The sequence below is a fragment of the Trematomus bernacchii genome, unplaced genomic scaffold, assembly GCF_902827165.1.
Source record: "Trematomus bernacchii unplaced genomic scaffold, fTreBer1.1, whole genome shotgun sequence".
Lineage (NCBI taxonomy): Eukaryota > Metazoa > Chordata > Actinopteri > Perciformes > Nototheniidae > Trematomus > Trematomus bernacchii.
In genome coordinates this window covers 29,866,977-29,885,885 of record NW_022987739.1, presented here as the reverse complement: position 1 = coordinate 29,885,885, position 18,909 = coordinate 29,866,977, and the positions used below count along the sequence as shown (strand labels likewise).

General features: G+C 42.2%; 1 protein-coding gene across 5 annotated transcripts in view; it reads right to left on the bottom strand.

Moving 5' to 3' along the window:
• The window catches only part of pikfyve (phosphoinositide kinase, FYVE finger containing), a 56,414-nt gene that overhangs the window by 3,915 nt on the left and 33,590 nt on the right, over positions 1 to 18,909 (bottom strand). For all 5 annotated transcript variants that reach the window (XM_034146477.1, XM_034146473.1, XM_034146474.1 and 2 more), the window contains 17 exons: positions 18,428 to 18,599; positions 16,037 to 16,215; positions 15,164 to 15,277; positions 14,005 to 14,113; positions 12,892 to 13,046; positions 10,645 to 10,738; positions 10,315 to 10,372; positions 9,968 to 10,096; positions 9,290 to 9,410; positions 7,338 to 7,433; positions 6,095 to 6,175; positions 4,563 to 4,657; positions 4,415 to 4,474; positions 2,742 to 2,918; positions 2,074 to 2,177; positions 1,849 to 1,977; positions 430 to 691 (listed from right to left, as the gene is read on the bottom strand). In XM_034146477.1, the coding sequence (XP_034002368.1) occupies positions 430 to 691; positions 1,849 to 1,977; positions 2,074 to 2,177; positions 2,742 to 2,918; positions 4,415 to 4,474; positions 4,563 to 4,657; positions 6,095 to 6,175; positions 7,338 to 7,433; positions 9,290 to 9,410; positions 9,968 to 10,096; positions 10,315 to 10,372; positions 10,645 to 10,738; positions 12,892 to 13,046; positions 14,005 to 14,113; positions 15,164 to 15,277; positions 16,037 to 16,215; positions 18,428 to 18,599 (2,135 nt within the window). The remainder of the gene's footprint in view (positions 1 to 429; positions 692 to 1,848; positions 1,978 to 2,073; positions 2,178 to 2,741; positions 2,919 to 4,414; positions 4,475 to 4,562; positions 4,658 to 6,094; positions 6,176 to 7,337; positions 7,434 to 9,289; positions 9,411 to 9,967; positions 10,097 to 10,314; positions 10,373 to 10,644; positions 10,739 to 12,891; positions 13,047 to 14,004; positions 14,114 to 15,163; positions 15,278 to 16,036; positions 16,216 to 18,427; positions 18,600 to 18,909) is intronic.

Here is an 18,909-nt window from a genome sequence, read left to right as displayed (position 1 = left end):
AAATATTTTCCTCAGAGTCCGGCGCACTTCCTGGGGGCTTGGGGAAAACCAGAAGAATATATCAAAACCACATCTCACTTATCTTGTCGTGGATCCGAAACTTTAGACACTCAAGACCATATAACAAAATACTGTTGTCCAACAGTATGAGAGCCAGAATACTTGCGTCAAGTCCATCAAGAGTATGTGTGTCTGTCTAAAGAATAACAGAATCTCACAGGTTGTATACACTTCTTTTGAGTTTACATAGCACTATACCTTTTGGACCTTTTACAATCACATGTTAAGACCCTATGCTCAATAACACGCTGCAGACAGACATGTGCACATTCATGGCCTCTTTAGATAAACCAAATGATGAAACTCACGAGCATGACTTACAACACATGATCATATAATATAGATTATTTCAACAATCTCTCTCCTCACCTATGATCCCGACCACCAGCTGATCGGTGGCGTCGTCTCGACCAACCAGCAGCGAGTAGTCGATGATGAGGTGGCTGGACAGGAAGTAGGCGTCGCTGTGGATGGCGGCTCTCAGGATGGCCTTGCAGTGCGAGCGGATGTACAGCGGGTTGTCGTGGATCAGCTTCAGCAGGTTCTCGTCCAGAAGAACCACCTCGCAGCTCTCCTTCCCCGAGTCCGTCTTCACGTTCCGGTTCCTCAGAGAACCTTTCAGATCGAACACCTAAAGAGGGAGAGGAAGTGTTCTTTCTGTTGACTGCCAAGTAGTGTTGCACGGTGCACCGATACTAGAAAGGTTTCGCGATACGCTGCCGTTAAAAACGTTACGATTCCTCCATTTCATTAGTATTGGTACTTTAAGAATGACATTGTTTTAATAAGAGCCGTATTTCCTGTGTGTGTTCAGCGCTCTGCTTCCACTCAGATCTAACTTTGAAGACACTCAACAGACCTATTTTGCTGCTGCTTCGTTCGCTTCAAAACACATACCACCGCTTTTTACTTTGTACTAGCGGATAAAGTTTTAAGCTTTTTTTTGGTGTTTAGCATTTTGCGTTTGGACAACATGTAGCTCTTTAAAATGTGGGCTTATGTTGTTGAGTGAGGGCTTAGTACTTCATTTCAGTATTTCCATTTTATGCTACAGTACACAGTCAGGGATAAAGTGCGGTATTTATGTGTAGAAACAATTCTCCTACTTAAAGGGGACCTATCATGCAAAATGCACTTTTGTACGTCTTGTATACATGAATATGTGTCCCCGGTGTTCCAGGGAACTCACCAAGTGTCAGAAAACACAACCCTCTCTATTTTCCTCCATACCCAAATCTCTAAAAAAGGGGCTGCCACGGATCTGATAAAAACTGATCCAGATTTGAACACTGTCCTGACGTCAGGACGGTGGCGCTACGGTTATTGGGCCAACTCCACCAATCAGGAGGAGACAGCCACGGCCATTGCCGTTCGAAAGCGCTGGAGACGCTGTAGTACATATGCCAGGCCTCTAGATGGTGCTGTTCTCACTGAATCTGCCCTTGCTAAAACAGGGGTAAAAAAGTGAAATGAGGCATGGCTAAAATCCATGATCTGTTTGGTAATTTGAAAAAAAAAAAAGTATAAATATGCCTTATATAGGTATGGTCCTACACTATATTATTATAATATAGCATGATAGGTCCACTTTAAGCTCTTTAAACTCTTTGAAAGCCTCTTGGATCAGATGGAAAAGGCCTCGTCACAAAGCTGAAAACGGGACTGTTTTTCGGAGAAACTCATGCAAAGTTGGCTTTTTAGAGATACAGGGATCTCACAGGACAACGCTACACACACATAATGATCTTATATAAAATAGAGACACCATTTATTATAGTACATTCTCACCTGAGCCATCTTGCGCCCGTAGAACAGGTTCTCCATCACCAGCAGGTCCAGCTTCTTCTCCGTGTTGTTCTGAGAGTTCTTGTAACCGATCCTGTAAACTCCCAGGATCTTCGCCAGCGCCGTCGGCCTCTGAGGCACAAAGATGGGTTTGTTATTCATTAAAACTCAGCCACTACACCCTCAGATATAAAAACACAGAGAGAGGATTTTCTGTATGTTGCGTACTTTCTGCTGCACGGCCCCGGTGATGTAGGTGAAGTAGTGAGGAGCAAAGTCAAGGAAGGACTGCACCTCCAGACGGGGCATCTGCTTCAGGATGAACCGGTCATCTGAGGAGAGAGGATCCTGTTATTAATAATGTTTTAAAAAAAGACACACTAACACTTCTGGTTAGTAATAATTAAAGTATAGAATGACAGCATTATTCTTTCAATGGAATAAAGCCTCAAAGAAATCAAGTCTTGTTTTCAGACAGTTTTGTACACATCTACTTTGTATTTTTTTGTACACAATGCTTAGAAGTTCAGTATACAGTGTCTCGCATAAAAGACACATCTGTTCAGTTTTTCTTAATGATCAAATCCCATAAAAATACCTTAACCAACAATAAACCTCTCTTATCAACACATATTGTGTGTGTATCCAAATAATTATACATAGACACCAAAAAAAAAAACTGCGCAACATTTTTCTACAATATTTAAAACAATGACAAATGAAATGTTTCCTTTCGTAATCTGTGTCTTTGTGAATTGCTCCATTATTTGTAATTATAACTCTATTCAACAAACGATAAACTCAGAAATCTCTCTCTCTCTCTCTCTGAACACAAAGAGGCTCTTCTTACTGTCTGCAGGAGTATTGACATTAATATGTGAGACTATATTTGTAACCTTCTGTAGCGTAGAAGACGGCTCCAGACTTCCCCCCGCGGGCCTGCCAGTTGACGCAGTGCGACAGCGAGCGGACGAAGTCTTCCTCCGAGCTCTCCATGATCTGCTCTCTCATCTGGTGGAACTCCTCGGCATAGTAGACCCGGCAGTAAAACTTAGCGTTGGCATCGGAGAATTCTGCAAAAACACCCAACAGACGAAGTTTAATGTTACAGTAGATGACATGAAAAGCGTTACCCCTCGATTCCACCGGGTCCGTCTGCGTCGCGTCACGGCTGCGCCGCGGTTTTGGTCCGGCCTCCGGCGTCATAACCCACCGGGCGCGTTTCAGGAGCGTTTCAGAAGCATTTCAGAAGCGGAGTGTCTTCCGGCCTATATAGCTGAACTCCTCCAGCGCTACACCCCAGCCAGAGCTTTAAGGTCTGCTGAGCAGCTGCTGCTGGTAGTGCCCAAGACCAGGCTCAAAACCCGAGGGCACCGAGCCTTCGCAGCAGCTGGCCCCAGGCTCTGGAACACTCTGCCCCTCCATGTGAGGTCGGCCCAGACCCTAGGGGTTTTTAAATCTACACTTAAAACGTTTTTTATATATCTGTTGTAATTTATTGTCTTTTATTGTGATTGTAGTAATGTGTTTTTATGTGATTGTAGTATTTATTACATGTACAGCACTTTGGCCCGACCAAAAATCGCTTTTAAATGTGCTTTATAAATATGCTTTATAAATAAACTTTGATTTAATTTACACAGTGCCTGTAAACCGGAGGAGAACGCTGGCATTTCTCCTCCTACTTGAAAGACTACGGAGGGATAGGGTCTGCAAAATTAGTTTATTTTGGGGATTGACTGGATGCTCTGACCGGTCCACTTCCTGCCCGGCGCTATGCAACGCCTCGCGTCGAAAATAAACTTGCATCCTATTTTTAGCGGAGCCCAGCGCAGAGACGCTTCTGGGTCGCTTCTAGCCGTAACGCGGCGTGTCTGGTGGAATAGCACCCATTGACTTGAGTGGCCGCGATCGCTGTGTCTGTAACGCGGTGCAGACGGACCCGGTGGAATCTAGGGGTTACATCCATTCACAACTGGGGACATTTCTACAGGTCATAAAAGCTCTGAGGACATTTTCTTAAGTACATATTTTTAAGTACCTTTACTTTACTGAGTATTTATTTTACTGCAACTACTGTAAGCTTATACTCAACTACATCTTAGAGCGAACATTTTACTTTTTTCTCCACTTAATGTATACGACAGTTTATTTAAATATGATTTCAAACAATTCTTTAGCTCGGGGTTGTTATGTCATTTCCTGCTTTTTCTCAAAAACTAAACAAGTATTTTCCTAAAGTTTTGAGATTAGGACATAATACTGTAAATGTTGGACTTAGTTTAATAGTGATAGCATTTCAGATTATTTTTTTTATGTTTACAAACCTAAAAAACAATCAATTAATGAGCAGCTTCATCCATAGGTAAAATCCTGCTTTTACATTCATATCAATATTTTAAAAGTCACAGGGGACATCTTCTTACATTTGCTGTATGATACTCACATACTTAACGTAAGATTTTCAATGCAGTATTTTGCTTTTAACAGGGTGGTTTTTTAGGTTGTTAGTAGTAATTCTAGATCAGAATACTTCCTCCTTGAAACAGATGATAGTAGAATTACTCACGTAGCTCGACGTGTGGATTCATGGTTTGTTTTTTCTGTTTATCTGACAAGTCTGCATCCTCTGCACAACACAGAAAATAAAAGTGAGGCATGTTAAGTGTTTAAAATGTCTTAGTGAGTTGTTATTGTTGTTTGTGTTGATCACTCACTGAGAGGATCCGAGTCCATGCTGCTGCGGCTGTGCTGAGATGACACCGACTCGCTGGGCCTCGCTGGGCTGCTCTTAGTCCGACTCTCTCCAGCACTGAGAGGAAAGATTACAAAATACATTACTAAATTATGTTCTCAAATGATAAGCTCTTCCTGCTTTTTAACCACCATAGAGAGGCGAAGTCCCTCCCTTTCCGGTTGTCCACCATGGGACCTTATTTCGGAAAAAGTATGTATTGAAGTCAATGGAGAGAGAAAGATTATCTTTCGATCCCGTTTGAATTGTGCCACGAATTACACATATGATGTTTGTCAATTTAAAAGATAATTTTGCAAGTTAAGAAAATTCAAATGTGTGGTAAAACTGTGAAGTAACACTTTTTTTGGTGTGAAACCGCTCAATGAACTACATCTCCCGTCTCGCACCACACACCAAGACGGCCGTCACGTTGGCACATTTCACTTCTTTCTTTCAGAATGAGGCGAAAAGTATTAAAAGAGGTGAAAATCACTCCAAGTCTGGGCATGTTGAGAGCTGTACATACACATTACATTACATGTCACTTGTTAGACGCTTTTTTCCAAAGCGACTTACATACTCAATACTGTGGGCAATCCCCACAGGAGCAATTTGGGGTGAAGTGTCTCAGGGACACAACGACATGCTGACTGCAGTGGGGTTTGAACCTGTGACCATCTGATCCCCATACCAAGGCTCTATCCACTGCGCCACACGCCTCCATACACACAAGGGGAGTTAGTCGGTTCAGTTAGAGCCAGCATGCGGGACAGGGATTCTGGGATTTGTAGTCTTTCTAGTTGCGTATTTTTCATCGTCTTATATTTCAACAGTTTTACGACAAACTGTGACTTTTTTGACATGGAAATGATTTGTTAAGATTGACAAACATCATATGTGTAATTCGTGGCACAATTCAAACGGGATCGTAAGATAATCTTTCTCTCCCCATTGACTTCAATGCATAATTTTTCCGAAATAAGGTCCCATGGGTCGGAAGTAGATGGGCGGGACTTCGCCTCTCTATGTGTTTAAAGGTAACCAAAGAATGCAAACATACAAAAATCACTGCAAAAGTGTTTAGTTTGGGTTTTAAAACACATGCACACTGCTACACTCTTTTGGAAGGGATGCGGCATGTGGATGCTTGCAAAGACCGAGCATTGTGTCTGTTATCAGAGAGGAAAATGATTATGAATTGCATACTTGTGCAGATATTTAAAGTGATTGTGTTCATTCGAAATGTGAAACAATACTATCTTTACTTTAACGTTTTTGATGGATCTACTGGAGCCTTGGCATTAATTCCTTCTTGCTTTGTTGATTGTGCTTTTGCAGGTAAATACAAACAAAAAATCACCAACCATTGATATGACACAACCTCTGAAATCTGTTCTGCTACATTTGATATATCTGGTGTATATTACATATCCTATTAATGTTTTATTATAATGATGTTTAGTAACTTTCCACCCCTGGCTCCTGAGACATTTCAACATGAATCCTCTGTACCTGGTGACCACAGGAGTCTCGTCCCCGCCTGTGTTTGAAGCTTTGGAGAAATCATCCAGCGCCGTTTTATACTCCTTACAGCTGGAGGGAAACACAACACACATTATCATCATTGTTGGAGCCAAAATGCTTGTTTTGCCATTGCTTATTATTTATATTATTATCTTAATTTCTGTTTGTTTAATTCTTATAGTTTATCACTTCTGGCAATCGTCACGTGGGTGTGGTTTATTGGTATTTGGGTCACCTGTTGGATGCTGGTTTTGGGGGATATGACGTAGGAAGAGGGTGAATAGCTATACTTTCGGTTGACCGTGTGGTCTGGAGTTGTATATTGTTTGTTTGTCGTCTTTATTACACACCATGGACTATAAATGACTTCGGACTCTTACATGGAAAGCGTCACAGCAATCATGCTTGACATCATCTAGGACAGGGGTGTCAAACTCAAATACACAGTGGGCCAAAATAAAAAAATGGGTACTGGTTCAATGTTTATAGCAGAACTTATTGAAATGAACTTATTGCACATATTAAACCTGGAACTAACAAAGCTTAAATGATTGCCGATAAAAACAACATTAAACATTAAATAATCAGTTGCATTCATTTCTTATGGCTCTATCTGCAGCTTTTCAGAGTCATTTCTTATGATTACATTTTTCCACAGGCCAACAACAGCTTCAACAAAACTATTTCCCTCAAAGAACAAACCAAACATGCCCTGTTGTCGTGAGAGAAAAAGTGCAGAAGGAAACATCCATTGAAACCAGGGGCGGACTGGGACTAAAAATTAGCCCGGGAAACTCGACCGGCCCAACTCGGTACCGCTAGTCAATTGTCAACGGAGGGGGGGGGGTCGGACAATTCAATAGTGAATTGTCCGACCGGCCCACTTCGGTACCGGCCCACCGGTATTCCCAATGGCCAGTCCGCCCCTGATTGAAACTCAGCTTGCTGCTCTGTGATGCTAGTTCAAGCCAGATACTTGGCATCTCATCTTGGGTGCAAGTTCATCAATGTTTGGGGTCAGGCTCTGAGCTGAGGAGACCCTCAGGATTGAGAGAAGGTGTGCGTGCAATATACCGGCGGGCCAGATCTAATAGTAATTAAAAATTATCCTGCGGGCCGAAATTAAATTCACCAAGGGCCTGATTTGGCCCCCGGGCCTTGAGTTTGACACATGTGATCTAGGACATGTATAAAAGCATTACTCTGAGCTGACACACAGAAAACTCCTCACCTGAGAGCGAAGGCGATGATGGAGCTGGGCTCTCGCTCGCAGACGGCGATGGGAACTCGCTCGTGTTCGTACATCAGGTAGTGTTTGTCCGGGTCGCTGAAAACACACATCAATAAATGTTAAAGGTCCCATGTCATGCTTTTCCGGTTATTACCCGTCCCCTTGTGTGTTATGAAGGTGTTTCTGCATGTAAACGGTCTGCAGAGTCACAAACCCTCAAAGTACACCCTGTAGCGAGTAAAACTCTAACACAGAAAAGACCTGTCTATGCTGCCCCAGAACGCCTCGTTGGAGATTTCTCTTTTTCTTCCTGGGTACAGTGACGTGCCCATACCAAATGGACCAATCCGTGGAGCCGTTACATTACGTCCGTGGAGCCGTTACGTTAAGTCCGCGGACTAAACGTAACGGACTTCCTCACACACACACACTCAATCTTTTCTCAGCTGCAGCTCCGCCGATTTCTTCTCCCTGAGACGGCGGGACGCGGCGAGGCTGTGAGTCGGTGTGTGAGCACACACACAAACTCCCAGCCAGGCTGCGTGTGTGTGTGTGTGTTCGGGCTGTGTTTCGCTGTGTCTTGCTGTCTCGCAGACGGCCACTGGGCTCACAGGGAGGGGGGGGGGGGGGGGTATGTATAATACACATACTATACAGAGACGCTGTATGAGAAACCAATGTGAGTTTGGAAAATTGCACAATATAAATCTATTCTAGTAGACCTCAACAATGGAATTATGATCAGTAGAAATGGGACCTTTAAAGCCTGTGAAAACTGCCTTTAAAGGTCATTCATTGGCTTTTCTTCCCAACATTGTTTTATTGCTGGTGTGGGAGCCAGGAATGTCAGAGTTGGGATTTCTGGGTTTTTTGATTGTTTATATTTTGGTATTGTTGTTTGTTTATAATATTATAACTTATTATTTCTGCATCAATTATGTGCGGGATCAGTTGGGTCACATGGGTATAAGCGACACTCCTTATTAATATAATCAGCTGTGTGTGGAAGAGAGGGTGAGAGGGTCGCTGTACTTTTTGTTGACCGCAACAAAGGATCACGAAGAAAAATATATTCGTGGAAGTTATAATAAACGTGATAATCTTTATTAAAGTAACATTTGTTCACGCATTTTGGATTACAGACTTCATTTTTGATGACCTCAGCATCTCATGTTTGTTCCTGCTGTCGCTACAGCTGGAGCTATCGGTGCTACTAAATACATATCTAGTGATAAAAACAGGAATATCAGCATTCGTTGTTGCTGTAATACTCATTTTGGCCAAAAGATGCTAAAATGCATCACTTTAATATTCATGTTTTCTTTCATGTGAGTTTTAATTTCTCAATACACTCTATCTCAGTGTTTCTCAAACTTTTTCATACCAAGGACCACTTAACCAATAAAAAAACACTCGCGGACCACCTAACTCCACAAATATCCAAAATCACATCGTTTTTCTAGAACAGATTAAAAATCGCCTGAAAATGGTACAAGCAAGTGGCAACATGTGTGATGAAGGTGTTGCGCTGGGCTATATCATGCAATCGAAAGCTTAAGCTCGCTCCATTGCGGAGATATTCCTGCAAGAGTGTGGAAAACTTACATTTATTTATTTATTTCAAATGTGAAATTTTACCAATATACTCACAGACCACTAGGGGGCGCTCACGGACCACCAGGGGTCCACGGACCACACTTTGAGAAGCACTGCTCTATCTGATCAAAGATTAAATGGCCAGTTGAGCAACATTTGACTTTTTATTTAGTCTTGTGAAGTGAATATTTGCTTTCCCATTTTCGATACACGCTCTGACGTGACAACTGTATGCTTTTGCAAAACCAAATAACGAAGTAGATTGAGTCGACACAACCAAGATTGAATTTTAGTCACAACATTTCTCAGCTCTCAGAAAGACACTACACCCCTCAGAGTCAGAGTGAATCACTTACAACGGGAAGGGGATGGGGTTGTAGCTGTTGCCGGGCAGGAAGTTGGCGAGGATGGCCTTCATGGTGGATTTCTCCTTCACCTGACTGTCAGTGGAGCCTAGCAGGTGTCCGTCAAACACATCTGAACACAAGCAGACAGAATTAAACAGTGTTGGGAAAATACTGAATGTACTCTTCCAATATGAGAGTACACATGATAACAAAGGTATCCCAACTGTAGCTGTGTACATGACAGGATGTATGATTACCTAGAAGAGCATCAGGACTGTTTTAGGCATATGATAGCTATGTGATTAACATGATGATTCAGCCTCTATGGAGATAGACATATGACAAGCATGCTCATTTCTGACGTGGAGCTAATCTGAACTAAACATTGAATACTGCTTTATATTCCTCCATCTTGTGACTGTGTAACTCCCTCTCTTGTATATCAGCATGTGAAGGAGGACACTGTTCAGGAACTAGTTGATGCTCTGTATGTGATGACTACTTCCATTCTGGAGAGGATCAGAGATACATGGATCCTGAGATTGAAGCTCAAGCCGGGGACCAGTGAGATTTTTCTAACAAACAGATTAGACAGATACTGTAAAATATGAGAGATTATTTATGTGTGTGTGTGTGTGTGTGTGTGTGTGTGTGTTTGTGTGTGTGTGTGTGTGTGTGTGTTGTTACCCTCTGGGAGGCTGAGAGAGTCCTGCTCAGTGAAGGAGGGTCCAGGTGTGAAGGGATCAGACGCGGGGTCTCCTGGGGACGGCAGCAGGAAGGAGGAGGTGGAGGGCAGTGTGCAGAGGTGACGGTCCTCTGTCAGTGAAAACACATCAGATACAGTCAGAATCAACATGTATTACATTTCATTTCATATTCCATCCCTCACATACTTATGTACAACATGTATATTTTCTGCATTTGTATTGTACAATGCCTTGTCTTTTTATGCTGCTGCAACACAAACATTTCCCAACTTGGGATCAATAAAGTACTTCTTATCTTATCTTATAAATATTAGACAGATATCTCACCCTTGTCTCCGTTCTGGACCACAGGTGAGGGGTTACGAGGGGAGGACTCCAGGGCACTCTGTAGAACAAATAAACAAGTTAATACTACTTGATACTAGCCCAAAACGACAAATCAAATGTGTTGTTTTCTTCCAACCAACAGTGAAAAACACCAGATATATTACATTTTAACCAAAAGTTAGATAAGATAAACATAAATCCTCACACTTAAGAACACATTAAAGTATCACATTTTGGCAAACATTACTTTATCCATGTAAACTGCTTAGTAGGAATCTTTTTTGGGGGCATAAGGGCATACATGTAAAGTAAATGGATGACACTACAGACCTTGCTCTCCTCGGTGGTCTGTCTGTGTCTGCCGGGGCTCGGGGGGACGGAGAGACGCTTCCTGCCTTTCTCCTGCTGGAACAAGTCCTGCAGCCTGAAGAGAGGAGAGGAGGAAACACCGTGAGGAAGACGAGGAGAAAGAGAGCCTGGGAGCTTCTTTTAAAGGGGACCTATCATGCAAAATGCACTTTTTGATGTCTTTTATACATCAATATGTGTCCCCGGTGTGTCGGGGAACTCACGCAGCGTCAGAAAATAAAACCCTCTCTCTTTTCCTCCGTACCCAAATCTCTAAAAACGGGGGAACAACGGAGCTGATCCAGATTTGCGTCCGATATAACGTAATATCTGAAATGTGGACCCACGGCACTATCAGAAAAGTTGCTATCAGAAACAATGCCCGACTGTTTTGCACGTAATATGGTCGGTGTTTACATTAGCATGGCTAACACTCAGAGCTAACCTGTACTGGAGAGCATGTGTGTGAAGAAGCAGGAAATAAAAAGGAACTCACCTTGTGGTATAACCGGCAAGAGAGAAAGCCTTTGAGCTCCATACTGTTTCAGAAATAATCCTTGATAATCCATGATATGGCGTTTCATCACGGCAGTATTTAGTTTAGACGGTAGCTGCCGGGTCCCACATGAGCTCAGACCCCTACTTTTTTATTTGTAAAGCTTTATACCCCAAATCAGCACTTTTGAAACAGGAAGTGAAATAGAGGGATATGAGGCATGGCTAGAATGGGTGATCTGTTTGGTATTTTGAGCAAAACACTTCATAGACATGTTTTTTATATATTTTTATATATCTGAGACCTATGCTATTGCCTAAAAATAGCACGATAGGTGACCTTTAAAATATAAAAAACACAGATTAAATGTAGGACGACTCTATGGCAGTCTCTCATTCTTTGGTACTTTTTGTCATTTCCTTTTCCTCAGAAGTTTGATTTTGTTTGACTTTCCACCAAATAAATCATATCTGATAAAACATATAAAAAGGAGTCATTACATTGGAAGACGTTTGGGGACATTTTCTGTCATTTTACAGACTAAACGATAAATCAAGAGAATCATTCGCAGATTAATCAACAAAAATAATATCATCATATAAACAACTAAAGGCCAGAGGTGTGTGGTTTTAATAATACTGGTCAAAGGTCATTATTAAATGAAGCTCAGCGCAAGTTCTTTCAGGAAGACTGGTATACATTCACTTGGCAGCTGCTCATCAGCTCATCACGGGCGTTCTGCTAACCCATTACATTCACCTCAATCTCAGCAGCCAATCATCGTGCTGCAGCCAAACTTTAAAATGGTTCTCCTCTCTCCTGCAGTCAGCTGTGATTTCATGCTGCCGCCCACCTCCTCCCCCCCCACCTCCATTCATCATATCCACTGCCAGGAGAGCTAATCAAAAGACCTCTTCACATCCCCTCTTCAGCATCATCACCAGTGTCTAGACCCCTGGGGGGGGGGGGGTTCCCTATTACATGTCACTTGTTAGACGCTTTTATCCAAAGCGACTTACATACTCAATACTGTGGGCAATCCCCACAGGATCAATTTGGGGTGAGGTGTCTCAGGGACACAACGACATGCTGACTGCAGTGGGGTTTGAACCTGTGACCCCCTGATCCGAACACCAACGCAGAACCCACTGCACCACACGCCTCCCTATATGCTCACGGCTGCATTTCCCCCTTTAGATATATACGATTTCAGGATCGGGGTCTAATCGCCAAAGACTTAACATCTATCATATGGCATGTGTTAATAAATGTTCTTGTGAAGTCTCTCCTGATTGAACTGCCGTTTTCTGTGATGTAGAAATTAACGTTTGACTTTTTTTTGCGAAATCCCTTCCATATATGCTTTTTATGATTCAAGGCTTTTATTGTCATGTGTATAGCTACAGTTTAGTTATGACGATGAAAATCTTAGGTCACAGGCTCCTCCAACAGAGCAACACGATACAACAGATAATAGTGCAAGTAAATACAAATAAAATATAATATAATAGAAATAGTGCAGAATAGTCTATATACAATAATTGGAATATTGATATATATATAAGTTGCAAACAGATGAATGTTATGGATGTTCTTTGAAAAGTTCAGGTGTTTAACAGTCTTATGGCCTGTGGGATGAAACTGTCCCTGAGTCTGGTGGTTTTAGACCCAATCTTATCCATAAGTAAATAATATCCAATAAAACATATACATATATGTTCGGTGCGTCTGACCTGCCGTTCCAGGACTGCAGCATCTCACACAGACTCTGCTTCTTCATCACCAGAGACTCCAGCACTGCCTGCACCTGCTGAGGAGAATCCACCCCGCAGGCCTGCAGTCGAGCCTGGAGCTTCTCCATGCAGCTGCGCAGCTCCGCCTCCTCCATCTACACACACGCACACACACACACACACACACACACCACCATGAGTATGAAACAACCACTGAACATGTGATGGAAACTTCTGAAGCAATGGAGACGAGACTCGGGGACAGCAGGAACTTTGATGGTAAACTCCATGGATGTATAATAAGAACTGGATACAGCGTGGGAGGCGGGGTCTCGTTCTTTCCTATGAGAGCTGCTCATTGGCGCATGAAGGCAAAATGGCCCAACTTTTGAGAGAGCGAGACGTCACAGATTACCCATCATGCCGGGCTGTCAGAGCAGAAGAACCCGTATGTGCGCTCACAGAGCATGCGCCCCTTAAGCCCCGCCCCCGGAGCTCCCACTCTCGGCTCAGTAGAATGAATGGAGACAGAAAATAAATCTAGATTCGGCTTTTAGTGCATTTTACAACTTTAAGGACCTAATGATTATAATAAGGGCTATCAAATAGTTCATACTGGTTGGTTTATTTAGTTTAAAAAAAATTATCCGCTGATTTACAGACGTCTCTTTCCCCATGTTAGTCAATGGGGAAAAGTCTTTCTGGGCCGGGTGACGTCACGGACTGATACGGAAGTTGTAGTACCGCCGTTTGGACACAACAAATATTTTCCTCAGAGTCCGGCGCACTTCCTGGGGGCTTGGTAAACACTGATGGTTTATTTGGAGCTTCGGCCAGAGAATTCACAAGACATGTTCTGCAGCCACGAGGTGACACAGAAGATGCCAAACCAATTCTGAAGATCTCTACCTCAGACCCGTGTATTTAGCTAGTTCTGAGAGAGTAATCAACATTGTGCATAACAAGATAAAGCACTATAATAACTCCTCCATCAGCTGACACCAACAGGTAGAAATAGGGAGACACAACACTGAGAGCACAGCAGCCCAAGGTTGCAGGTGCTATTTCCCCAACAGAACCCAGAGGTGAGACACACTGCAGGGAGAAACCTACGTCTTTCTGAGCAAAAAGGTCCTCCATCTTCTCCTCTCGAGTCTTACTGAAGGTGTCGGTCTTCAGGGAGGTGAGGCGGTCGTCTATGGCCAGATACACCTGAGTCACTCTGAGCAAAACAAGGGGAAGAAGTTGTTGATGTAAACAGGAGATATGCACAGAAATAAATCACTAAAGGAAGGTGCTGTATTGTTTACTTCATTATATATATATTATTTTTGTTGTTTTTTTTCAACCATTTTACTCTGTAGCACTTTGAGTTTTGTTTACTCAAGTGAAAAGTGCGCTTATAAATACAATTGATTATTATTATTCATTGTCTTTGTACAACACAGGTCGACGCAATCAACTGTAATAACTTGTAAAAAGAAAAATGCATTAATTACTGTATTTAAATGTGTAACTTTTCATCATTACATTTGAAGACGTTTGAGAAAAAGGGGACATTTTCTGTCGGACTGAACCAACAATGAAAATAATATCAACATAAAAACCACTAAAGGTCAGAGTTTGATAAACAGTGTGGTGTCTGATCAAAGGTCATCATTATCTGCTCTACAGGGTATATGCAGGAATCCTGAAGTCAGATGTAAGACCTTTCAAGACCTCATCGCCACTTTGAGTTTTAACCGGTTACCTTGGCGACACACTTTACCTCACATTTACTATATACAGTATTGATTGTCCTTCCTCCTTATCTTCCAACCATTTGGACGCAGACTTGCATTTCCCCATAACGATGTTGTTTAACAACCGGCGTAAACAGACCTTCGCGCGCTATCAAGCAGTGAGCGTGAGATGTCCTGTTCAGATGACGTCAAATCCAACGGGATGCCATAAATAAACTACACAGAATCACACTACACACCTACGCAATGATTACATTCAGGCACACTGTAGAATACAACCTCTTTGGACAATTTATATACTTATTGGAAACAAGCTACAAAATGTAATACCTTGGAAAATGCCGTTTAATACTTTTTAATAGCCTTAATCTTCACTAAATTGATTTATCAACTTGTAATACTTTTTAAGACCCCGCGGACACCCTGGCTCTTATAATGGTTTAAAAAATACTGATCAAAGGTGATTTGATTATCTGCTGTTTTCTGTGTGTTTGACATGTAGAAATGAACGCAGACTGAAGACTCTTTACTTCAGAGAGAAGTCCTTCAGGTCCTGCTGCATGTTGGCTTTAGAGGGTCCCAGGTTCCTGATGAAGATCTTGGGACGAGGAAGACAAATCTCCAGCAGCCGGACAGAAGTGTAGCTGAGGAAGAGAGAGAGAGGGATATTTGTGGACTAGAACACATCTAGTCGAAGATGTGTCTCAGTATACACCATGATTAATGATTGTATTTCTATTCATATAGGAGGAGATTCAATTTGAAGCATCAGTTTGCACGTACTAAAGCAGATGTGTGTCTCTGCGTAAAGAAGTGCAATTCTTTGCCAAATGATTTAAAGGGCTGTAAGAAGATGTTTAATAAAATGTATAAAGAAAGCGTAATTAGACAGTATGAAGAAGTTGACTTTTGATTGTGTTCTGGTTTTATGTTTCAGTGTTTGTAAGCGACTGAAAGAATATTGCTTTTATTTGACTTTTTTATGGTGATTTCATTTCTTCTTTTTTTTAAGAAGGGGCAGGTAGAATAAGATTTTCTTCTCCCTGCTGCTTTCTACCATGCGCTATAAAAAACATGTACATGTTTTGTTTTAAAATAACTGCCATGTGTGGAATAATAGAATAGAATAGAATATATCTTTATTGTCATCATACAAAGTACGACGACATTTCCTCGGCAACTCTCACTGCAGTAAAAAATAGACACAAATAAATAAATAAGAGTGGTAAAAGCAGAGGTAGTAGCGATGACAGTGCAACTGTTGGATATATTAGTAAAATAGCCATACGTTTTTCTAAAATAGTAGTGGTTGCAGTCTTTGAGGGGTGGAGTTGTGTGTGTGTGTGTGTGTGTGTGTGTTCACAGTTGTTGCAATAATATCTGAATAAAGGACAGTCACCCACCTGAAGGAGGCCACCATCTGGTTGTAGGAGAAGTACTGGTGGTAGTCTTTGTGGATGGAGTGTCCGCAGGGCTCAGCGTTGGCTCTCCTGGTGTACTGGTGTCCGTAGAAACGCAGCTCCAGGTATTTAGCGAAGGACATGGACCACGAGTCGTTGGAGAGCGGCACCACTGGAGTCACCTGAGAAAAGAAGAGGCAGAGATGGTGGGTGTTTCTCAATGTCGAGGAGGCTTCCTTGGTAGCACATGTACCTCTGAGTCAGATGCTTCAGAAGCGAGGCAAGAATCTAACAGGTGTGCGTCATATGCGAGGCCCCGCCTTAAATGGAGCGCGATTTCCGCCAAAGATTTGGAAATTGGTCCGTGCGCAAAGCATTGTGGGGATTTTAAGACCGCGGAGTCTACACATGTGCAGCGTCGAAATTTCCAGCAACGAAGTACGCCGGCCTCGGTAGAATTCCAAGTATGCTGGACATTGGAACAGTTCTTCGGCGGCACTCGATGACGTAGTATGCTTGAAATAGTGGCTCTGGAGCAGCCTTCCTCGACATTGAGAAACACCAGGTGAGTAACAAGAGGAAGTTACGCCTGAATTACAAACTGGTTTCACTTTAATCATTCGGCAGGTTATGTTTTGTTTCCTTGAACGTATTTTTATTTTCGATTTTTATCAACATGAAATACAGCCTTTTGCATTCATATAATAAATGACACAACATAAAAATGGCCATATAGACAAAATAAATAAATGAAACAATGCACCTCCTGTTTTAATAAATGGTAATGTAGTCCAGTCTTTTTGGCCGTATCTAAAATGCATATTGCAGTGGGTATTAAACAGTTTTGGGTTAGATTTTGGGGGATTTTCATATAAAATAAAAAGGGTAACCTGGTTAAAATTAACCAATTTTAGTTGTTAGTATATATGTCCCCCCTGCCAGTTTGATAACTATGATTAAATGAGTATAAGGGCCCTTTCACACCTAAACATAGATCAGATGTTTCTTGATTTATAAAATAATAATATAAAATAAATACCCATTCAATTTTTTCCAATTTGATAAGGAAAATAAAAACGTGACATTTGGTTCAGTATTCAGTTTTAATTCAGTTTTATGAACCCTTTAATCCAACATCTCACCCACACCTGAATCCGTGAACACATTACACCCGTCCTCATCAAGCTCCACTGGCTTCCCATCCCCCAGAGAATCCAGTACAAAATCCTCCTAATGACATACAAAGCCAGTGTTTCCCCTAGGTGTACTGCTTTTACTTTGGGGGGGGTGCTGCCTGAGCAGGGGAGGGGGGGGGGGGGGCACATTGGGATATCTTTTTTTTAAATCCTCTGTAGCAGAGAGAGGAGCTGTGGATTATTGTTATTGATTAGTGCTTCAGTGTTTCTTAGGGTCAAAAACACTAAACTCACAACTTAAAATGAAAGTGTTTAGTTTATTTAATAAAAGAGCACATGTTCAATGTGAAAAGTGACAGTAGATATAGTTTAGTTGCAATTTGGTTCCAAATAAAAAAATAAAATAAATATGTATATATATATTATAAAATTATAATAGCAGCGCCCCTCCAAGACAATGGTAGGGGAAACACTGAAAGCCCCTTTAACCTGGCCCCATCCTACCTGACTGACCTCCTCCACAGACACTCCCACTCGCTCCCTCCGCTCTGCTGCTGCCAACCTCCTGTCCCTGGGGCGGCAGAGCCTTCTCCGTTGCTGCACCCACCCTCTGGAACTCACTACCCTAATCCATCAGAGATTCTTCCTCCCTCACAGCATTCAAAACATCACTCAAAACCCACCTGTTCAACACTGCATTCAACCACTGACCACCCCCCCCCCCCCTATTTTTTGTTTTTGTTTATCTCTTTTTGTATTTCTTTGGCGTTTTTTTGTTGTTATTTTTAATTTGTATTCTCTGTCAAAGCGTCTTTGAGTTTCCTGAAAAGCGCTATACAAGTCCCATGTATTATTATTATTATCTCTCCTTCAGGGAGCTCAGGTTATGTTATCAAAACTACATTACTTTATTTGGTATTGGTACTCATACTTTATGTTAATGTTATTATTATTTCTTTCATATCTGTCAGGTCCCATTGAGATAACATTTCAGTCCAGATCATTACATTACATTACATTACATGACATGTCACTTGTTAGACGCTTTTATCCAAAGCGACTTACATACTCAATACTGTGGGCAATCCCCACAGGAGCAATTTGGGGTGAAGTGTCCCAGGAACGACATGCTGACTGCAGTGGGGTTTGAACCTGTGACCCCCTGGTCCTAACACCAACGCACAACCCACTGCGCCACACAATTATGTTATATTATGGTATGTTTAGTTGTTATCTGTTCTGTGATGTAGTTGCTGACCTGTTTGCAGACGCGGCACCAGGAGTAGTTGAGGATGGTGTGCTGATAGCCCGGCACCGGAGAGTCCAGCTCCTTCAGAACAATCTGCACGCAGCCGCTGCCGTGCACGAAGCGCCGGATGTGGTGCACCATGGGAGTCTCACAGTACATGCTGGGGCACTGGTAGGAAGGCCTGGACACACACACACACACACACACACACACACACACACACACACACACACACACACACACACACACACACACACACACACACACACACACACACACACACACACACACACACACACACACACACACACACACCACACACACACACACACACACACACACACACACACACACACACACACACACACACACACACACACACACACACACACACACACACACACACACACACACACACACATTAAAACTGACTTTACATTTCCTTGTTTTCTTACTTATATGAAAATAAAGCAGTGTTATATATATATGTT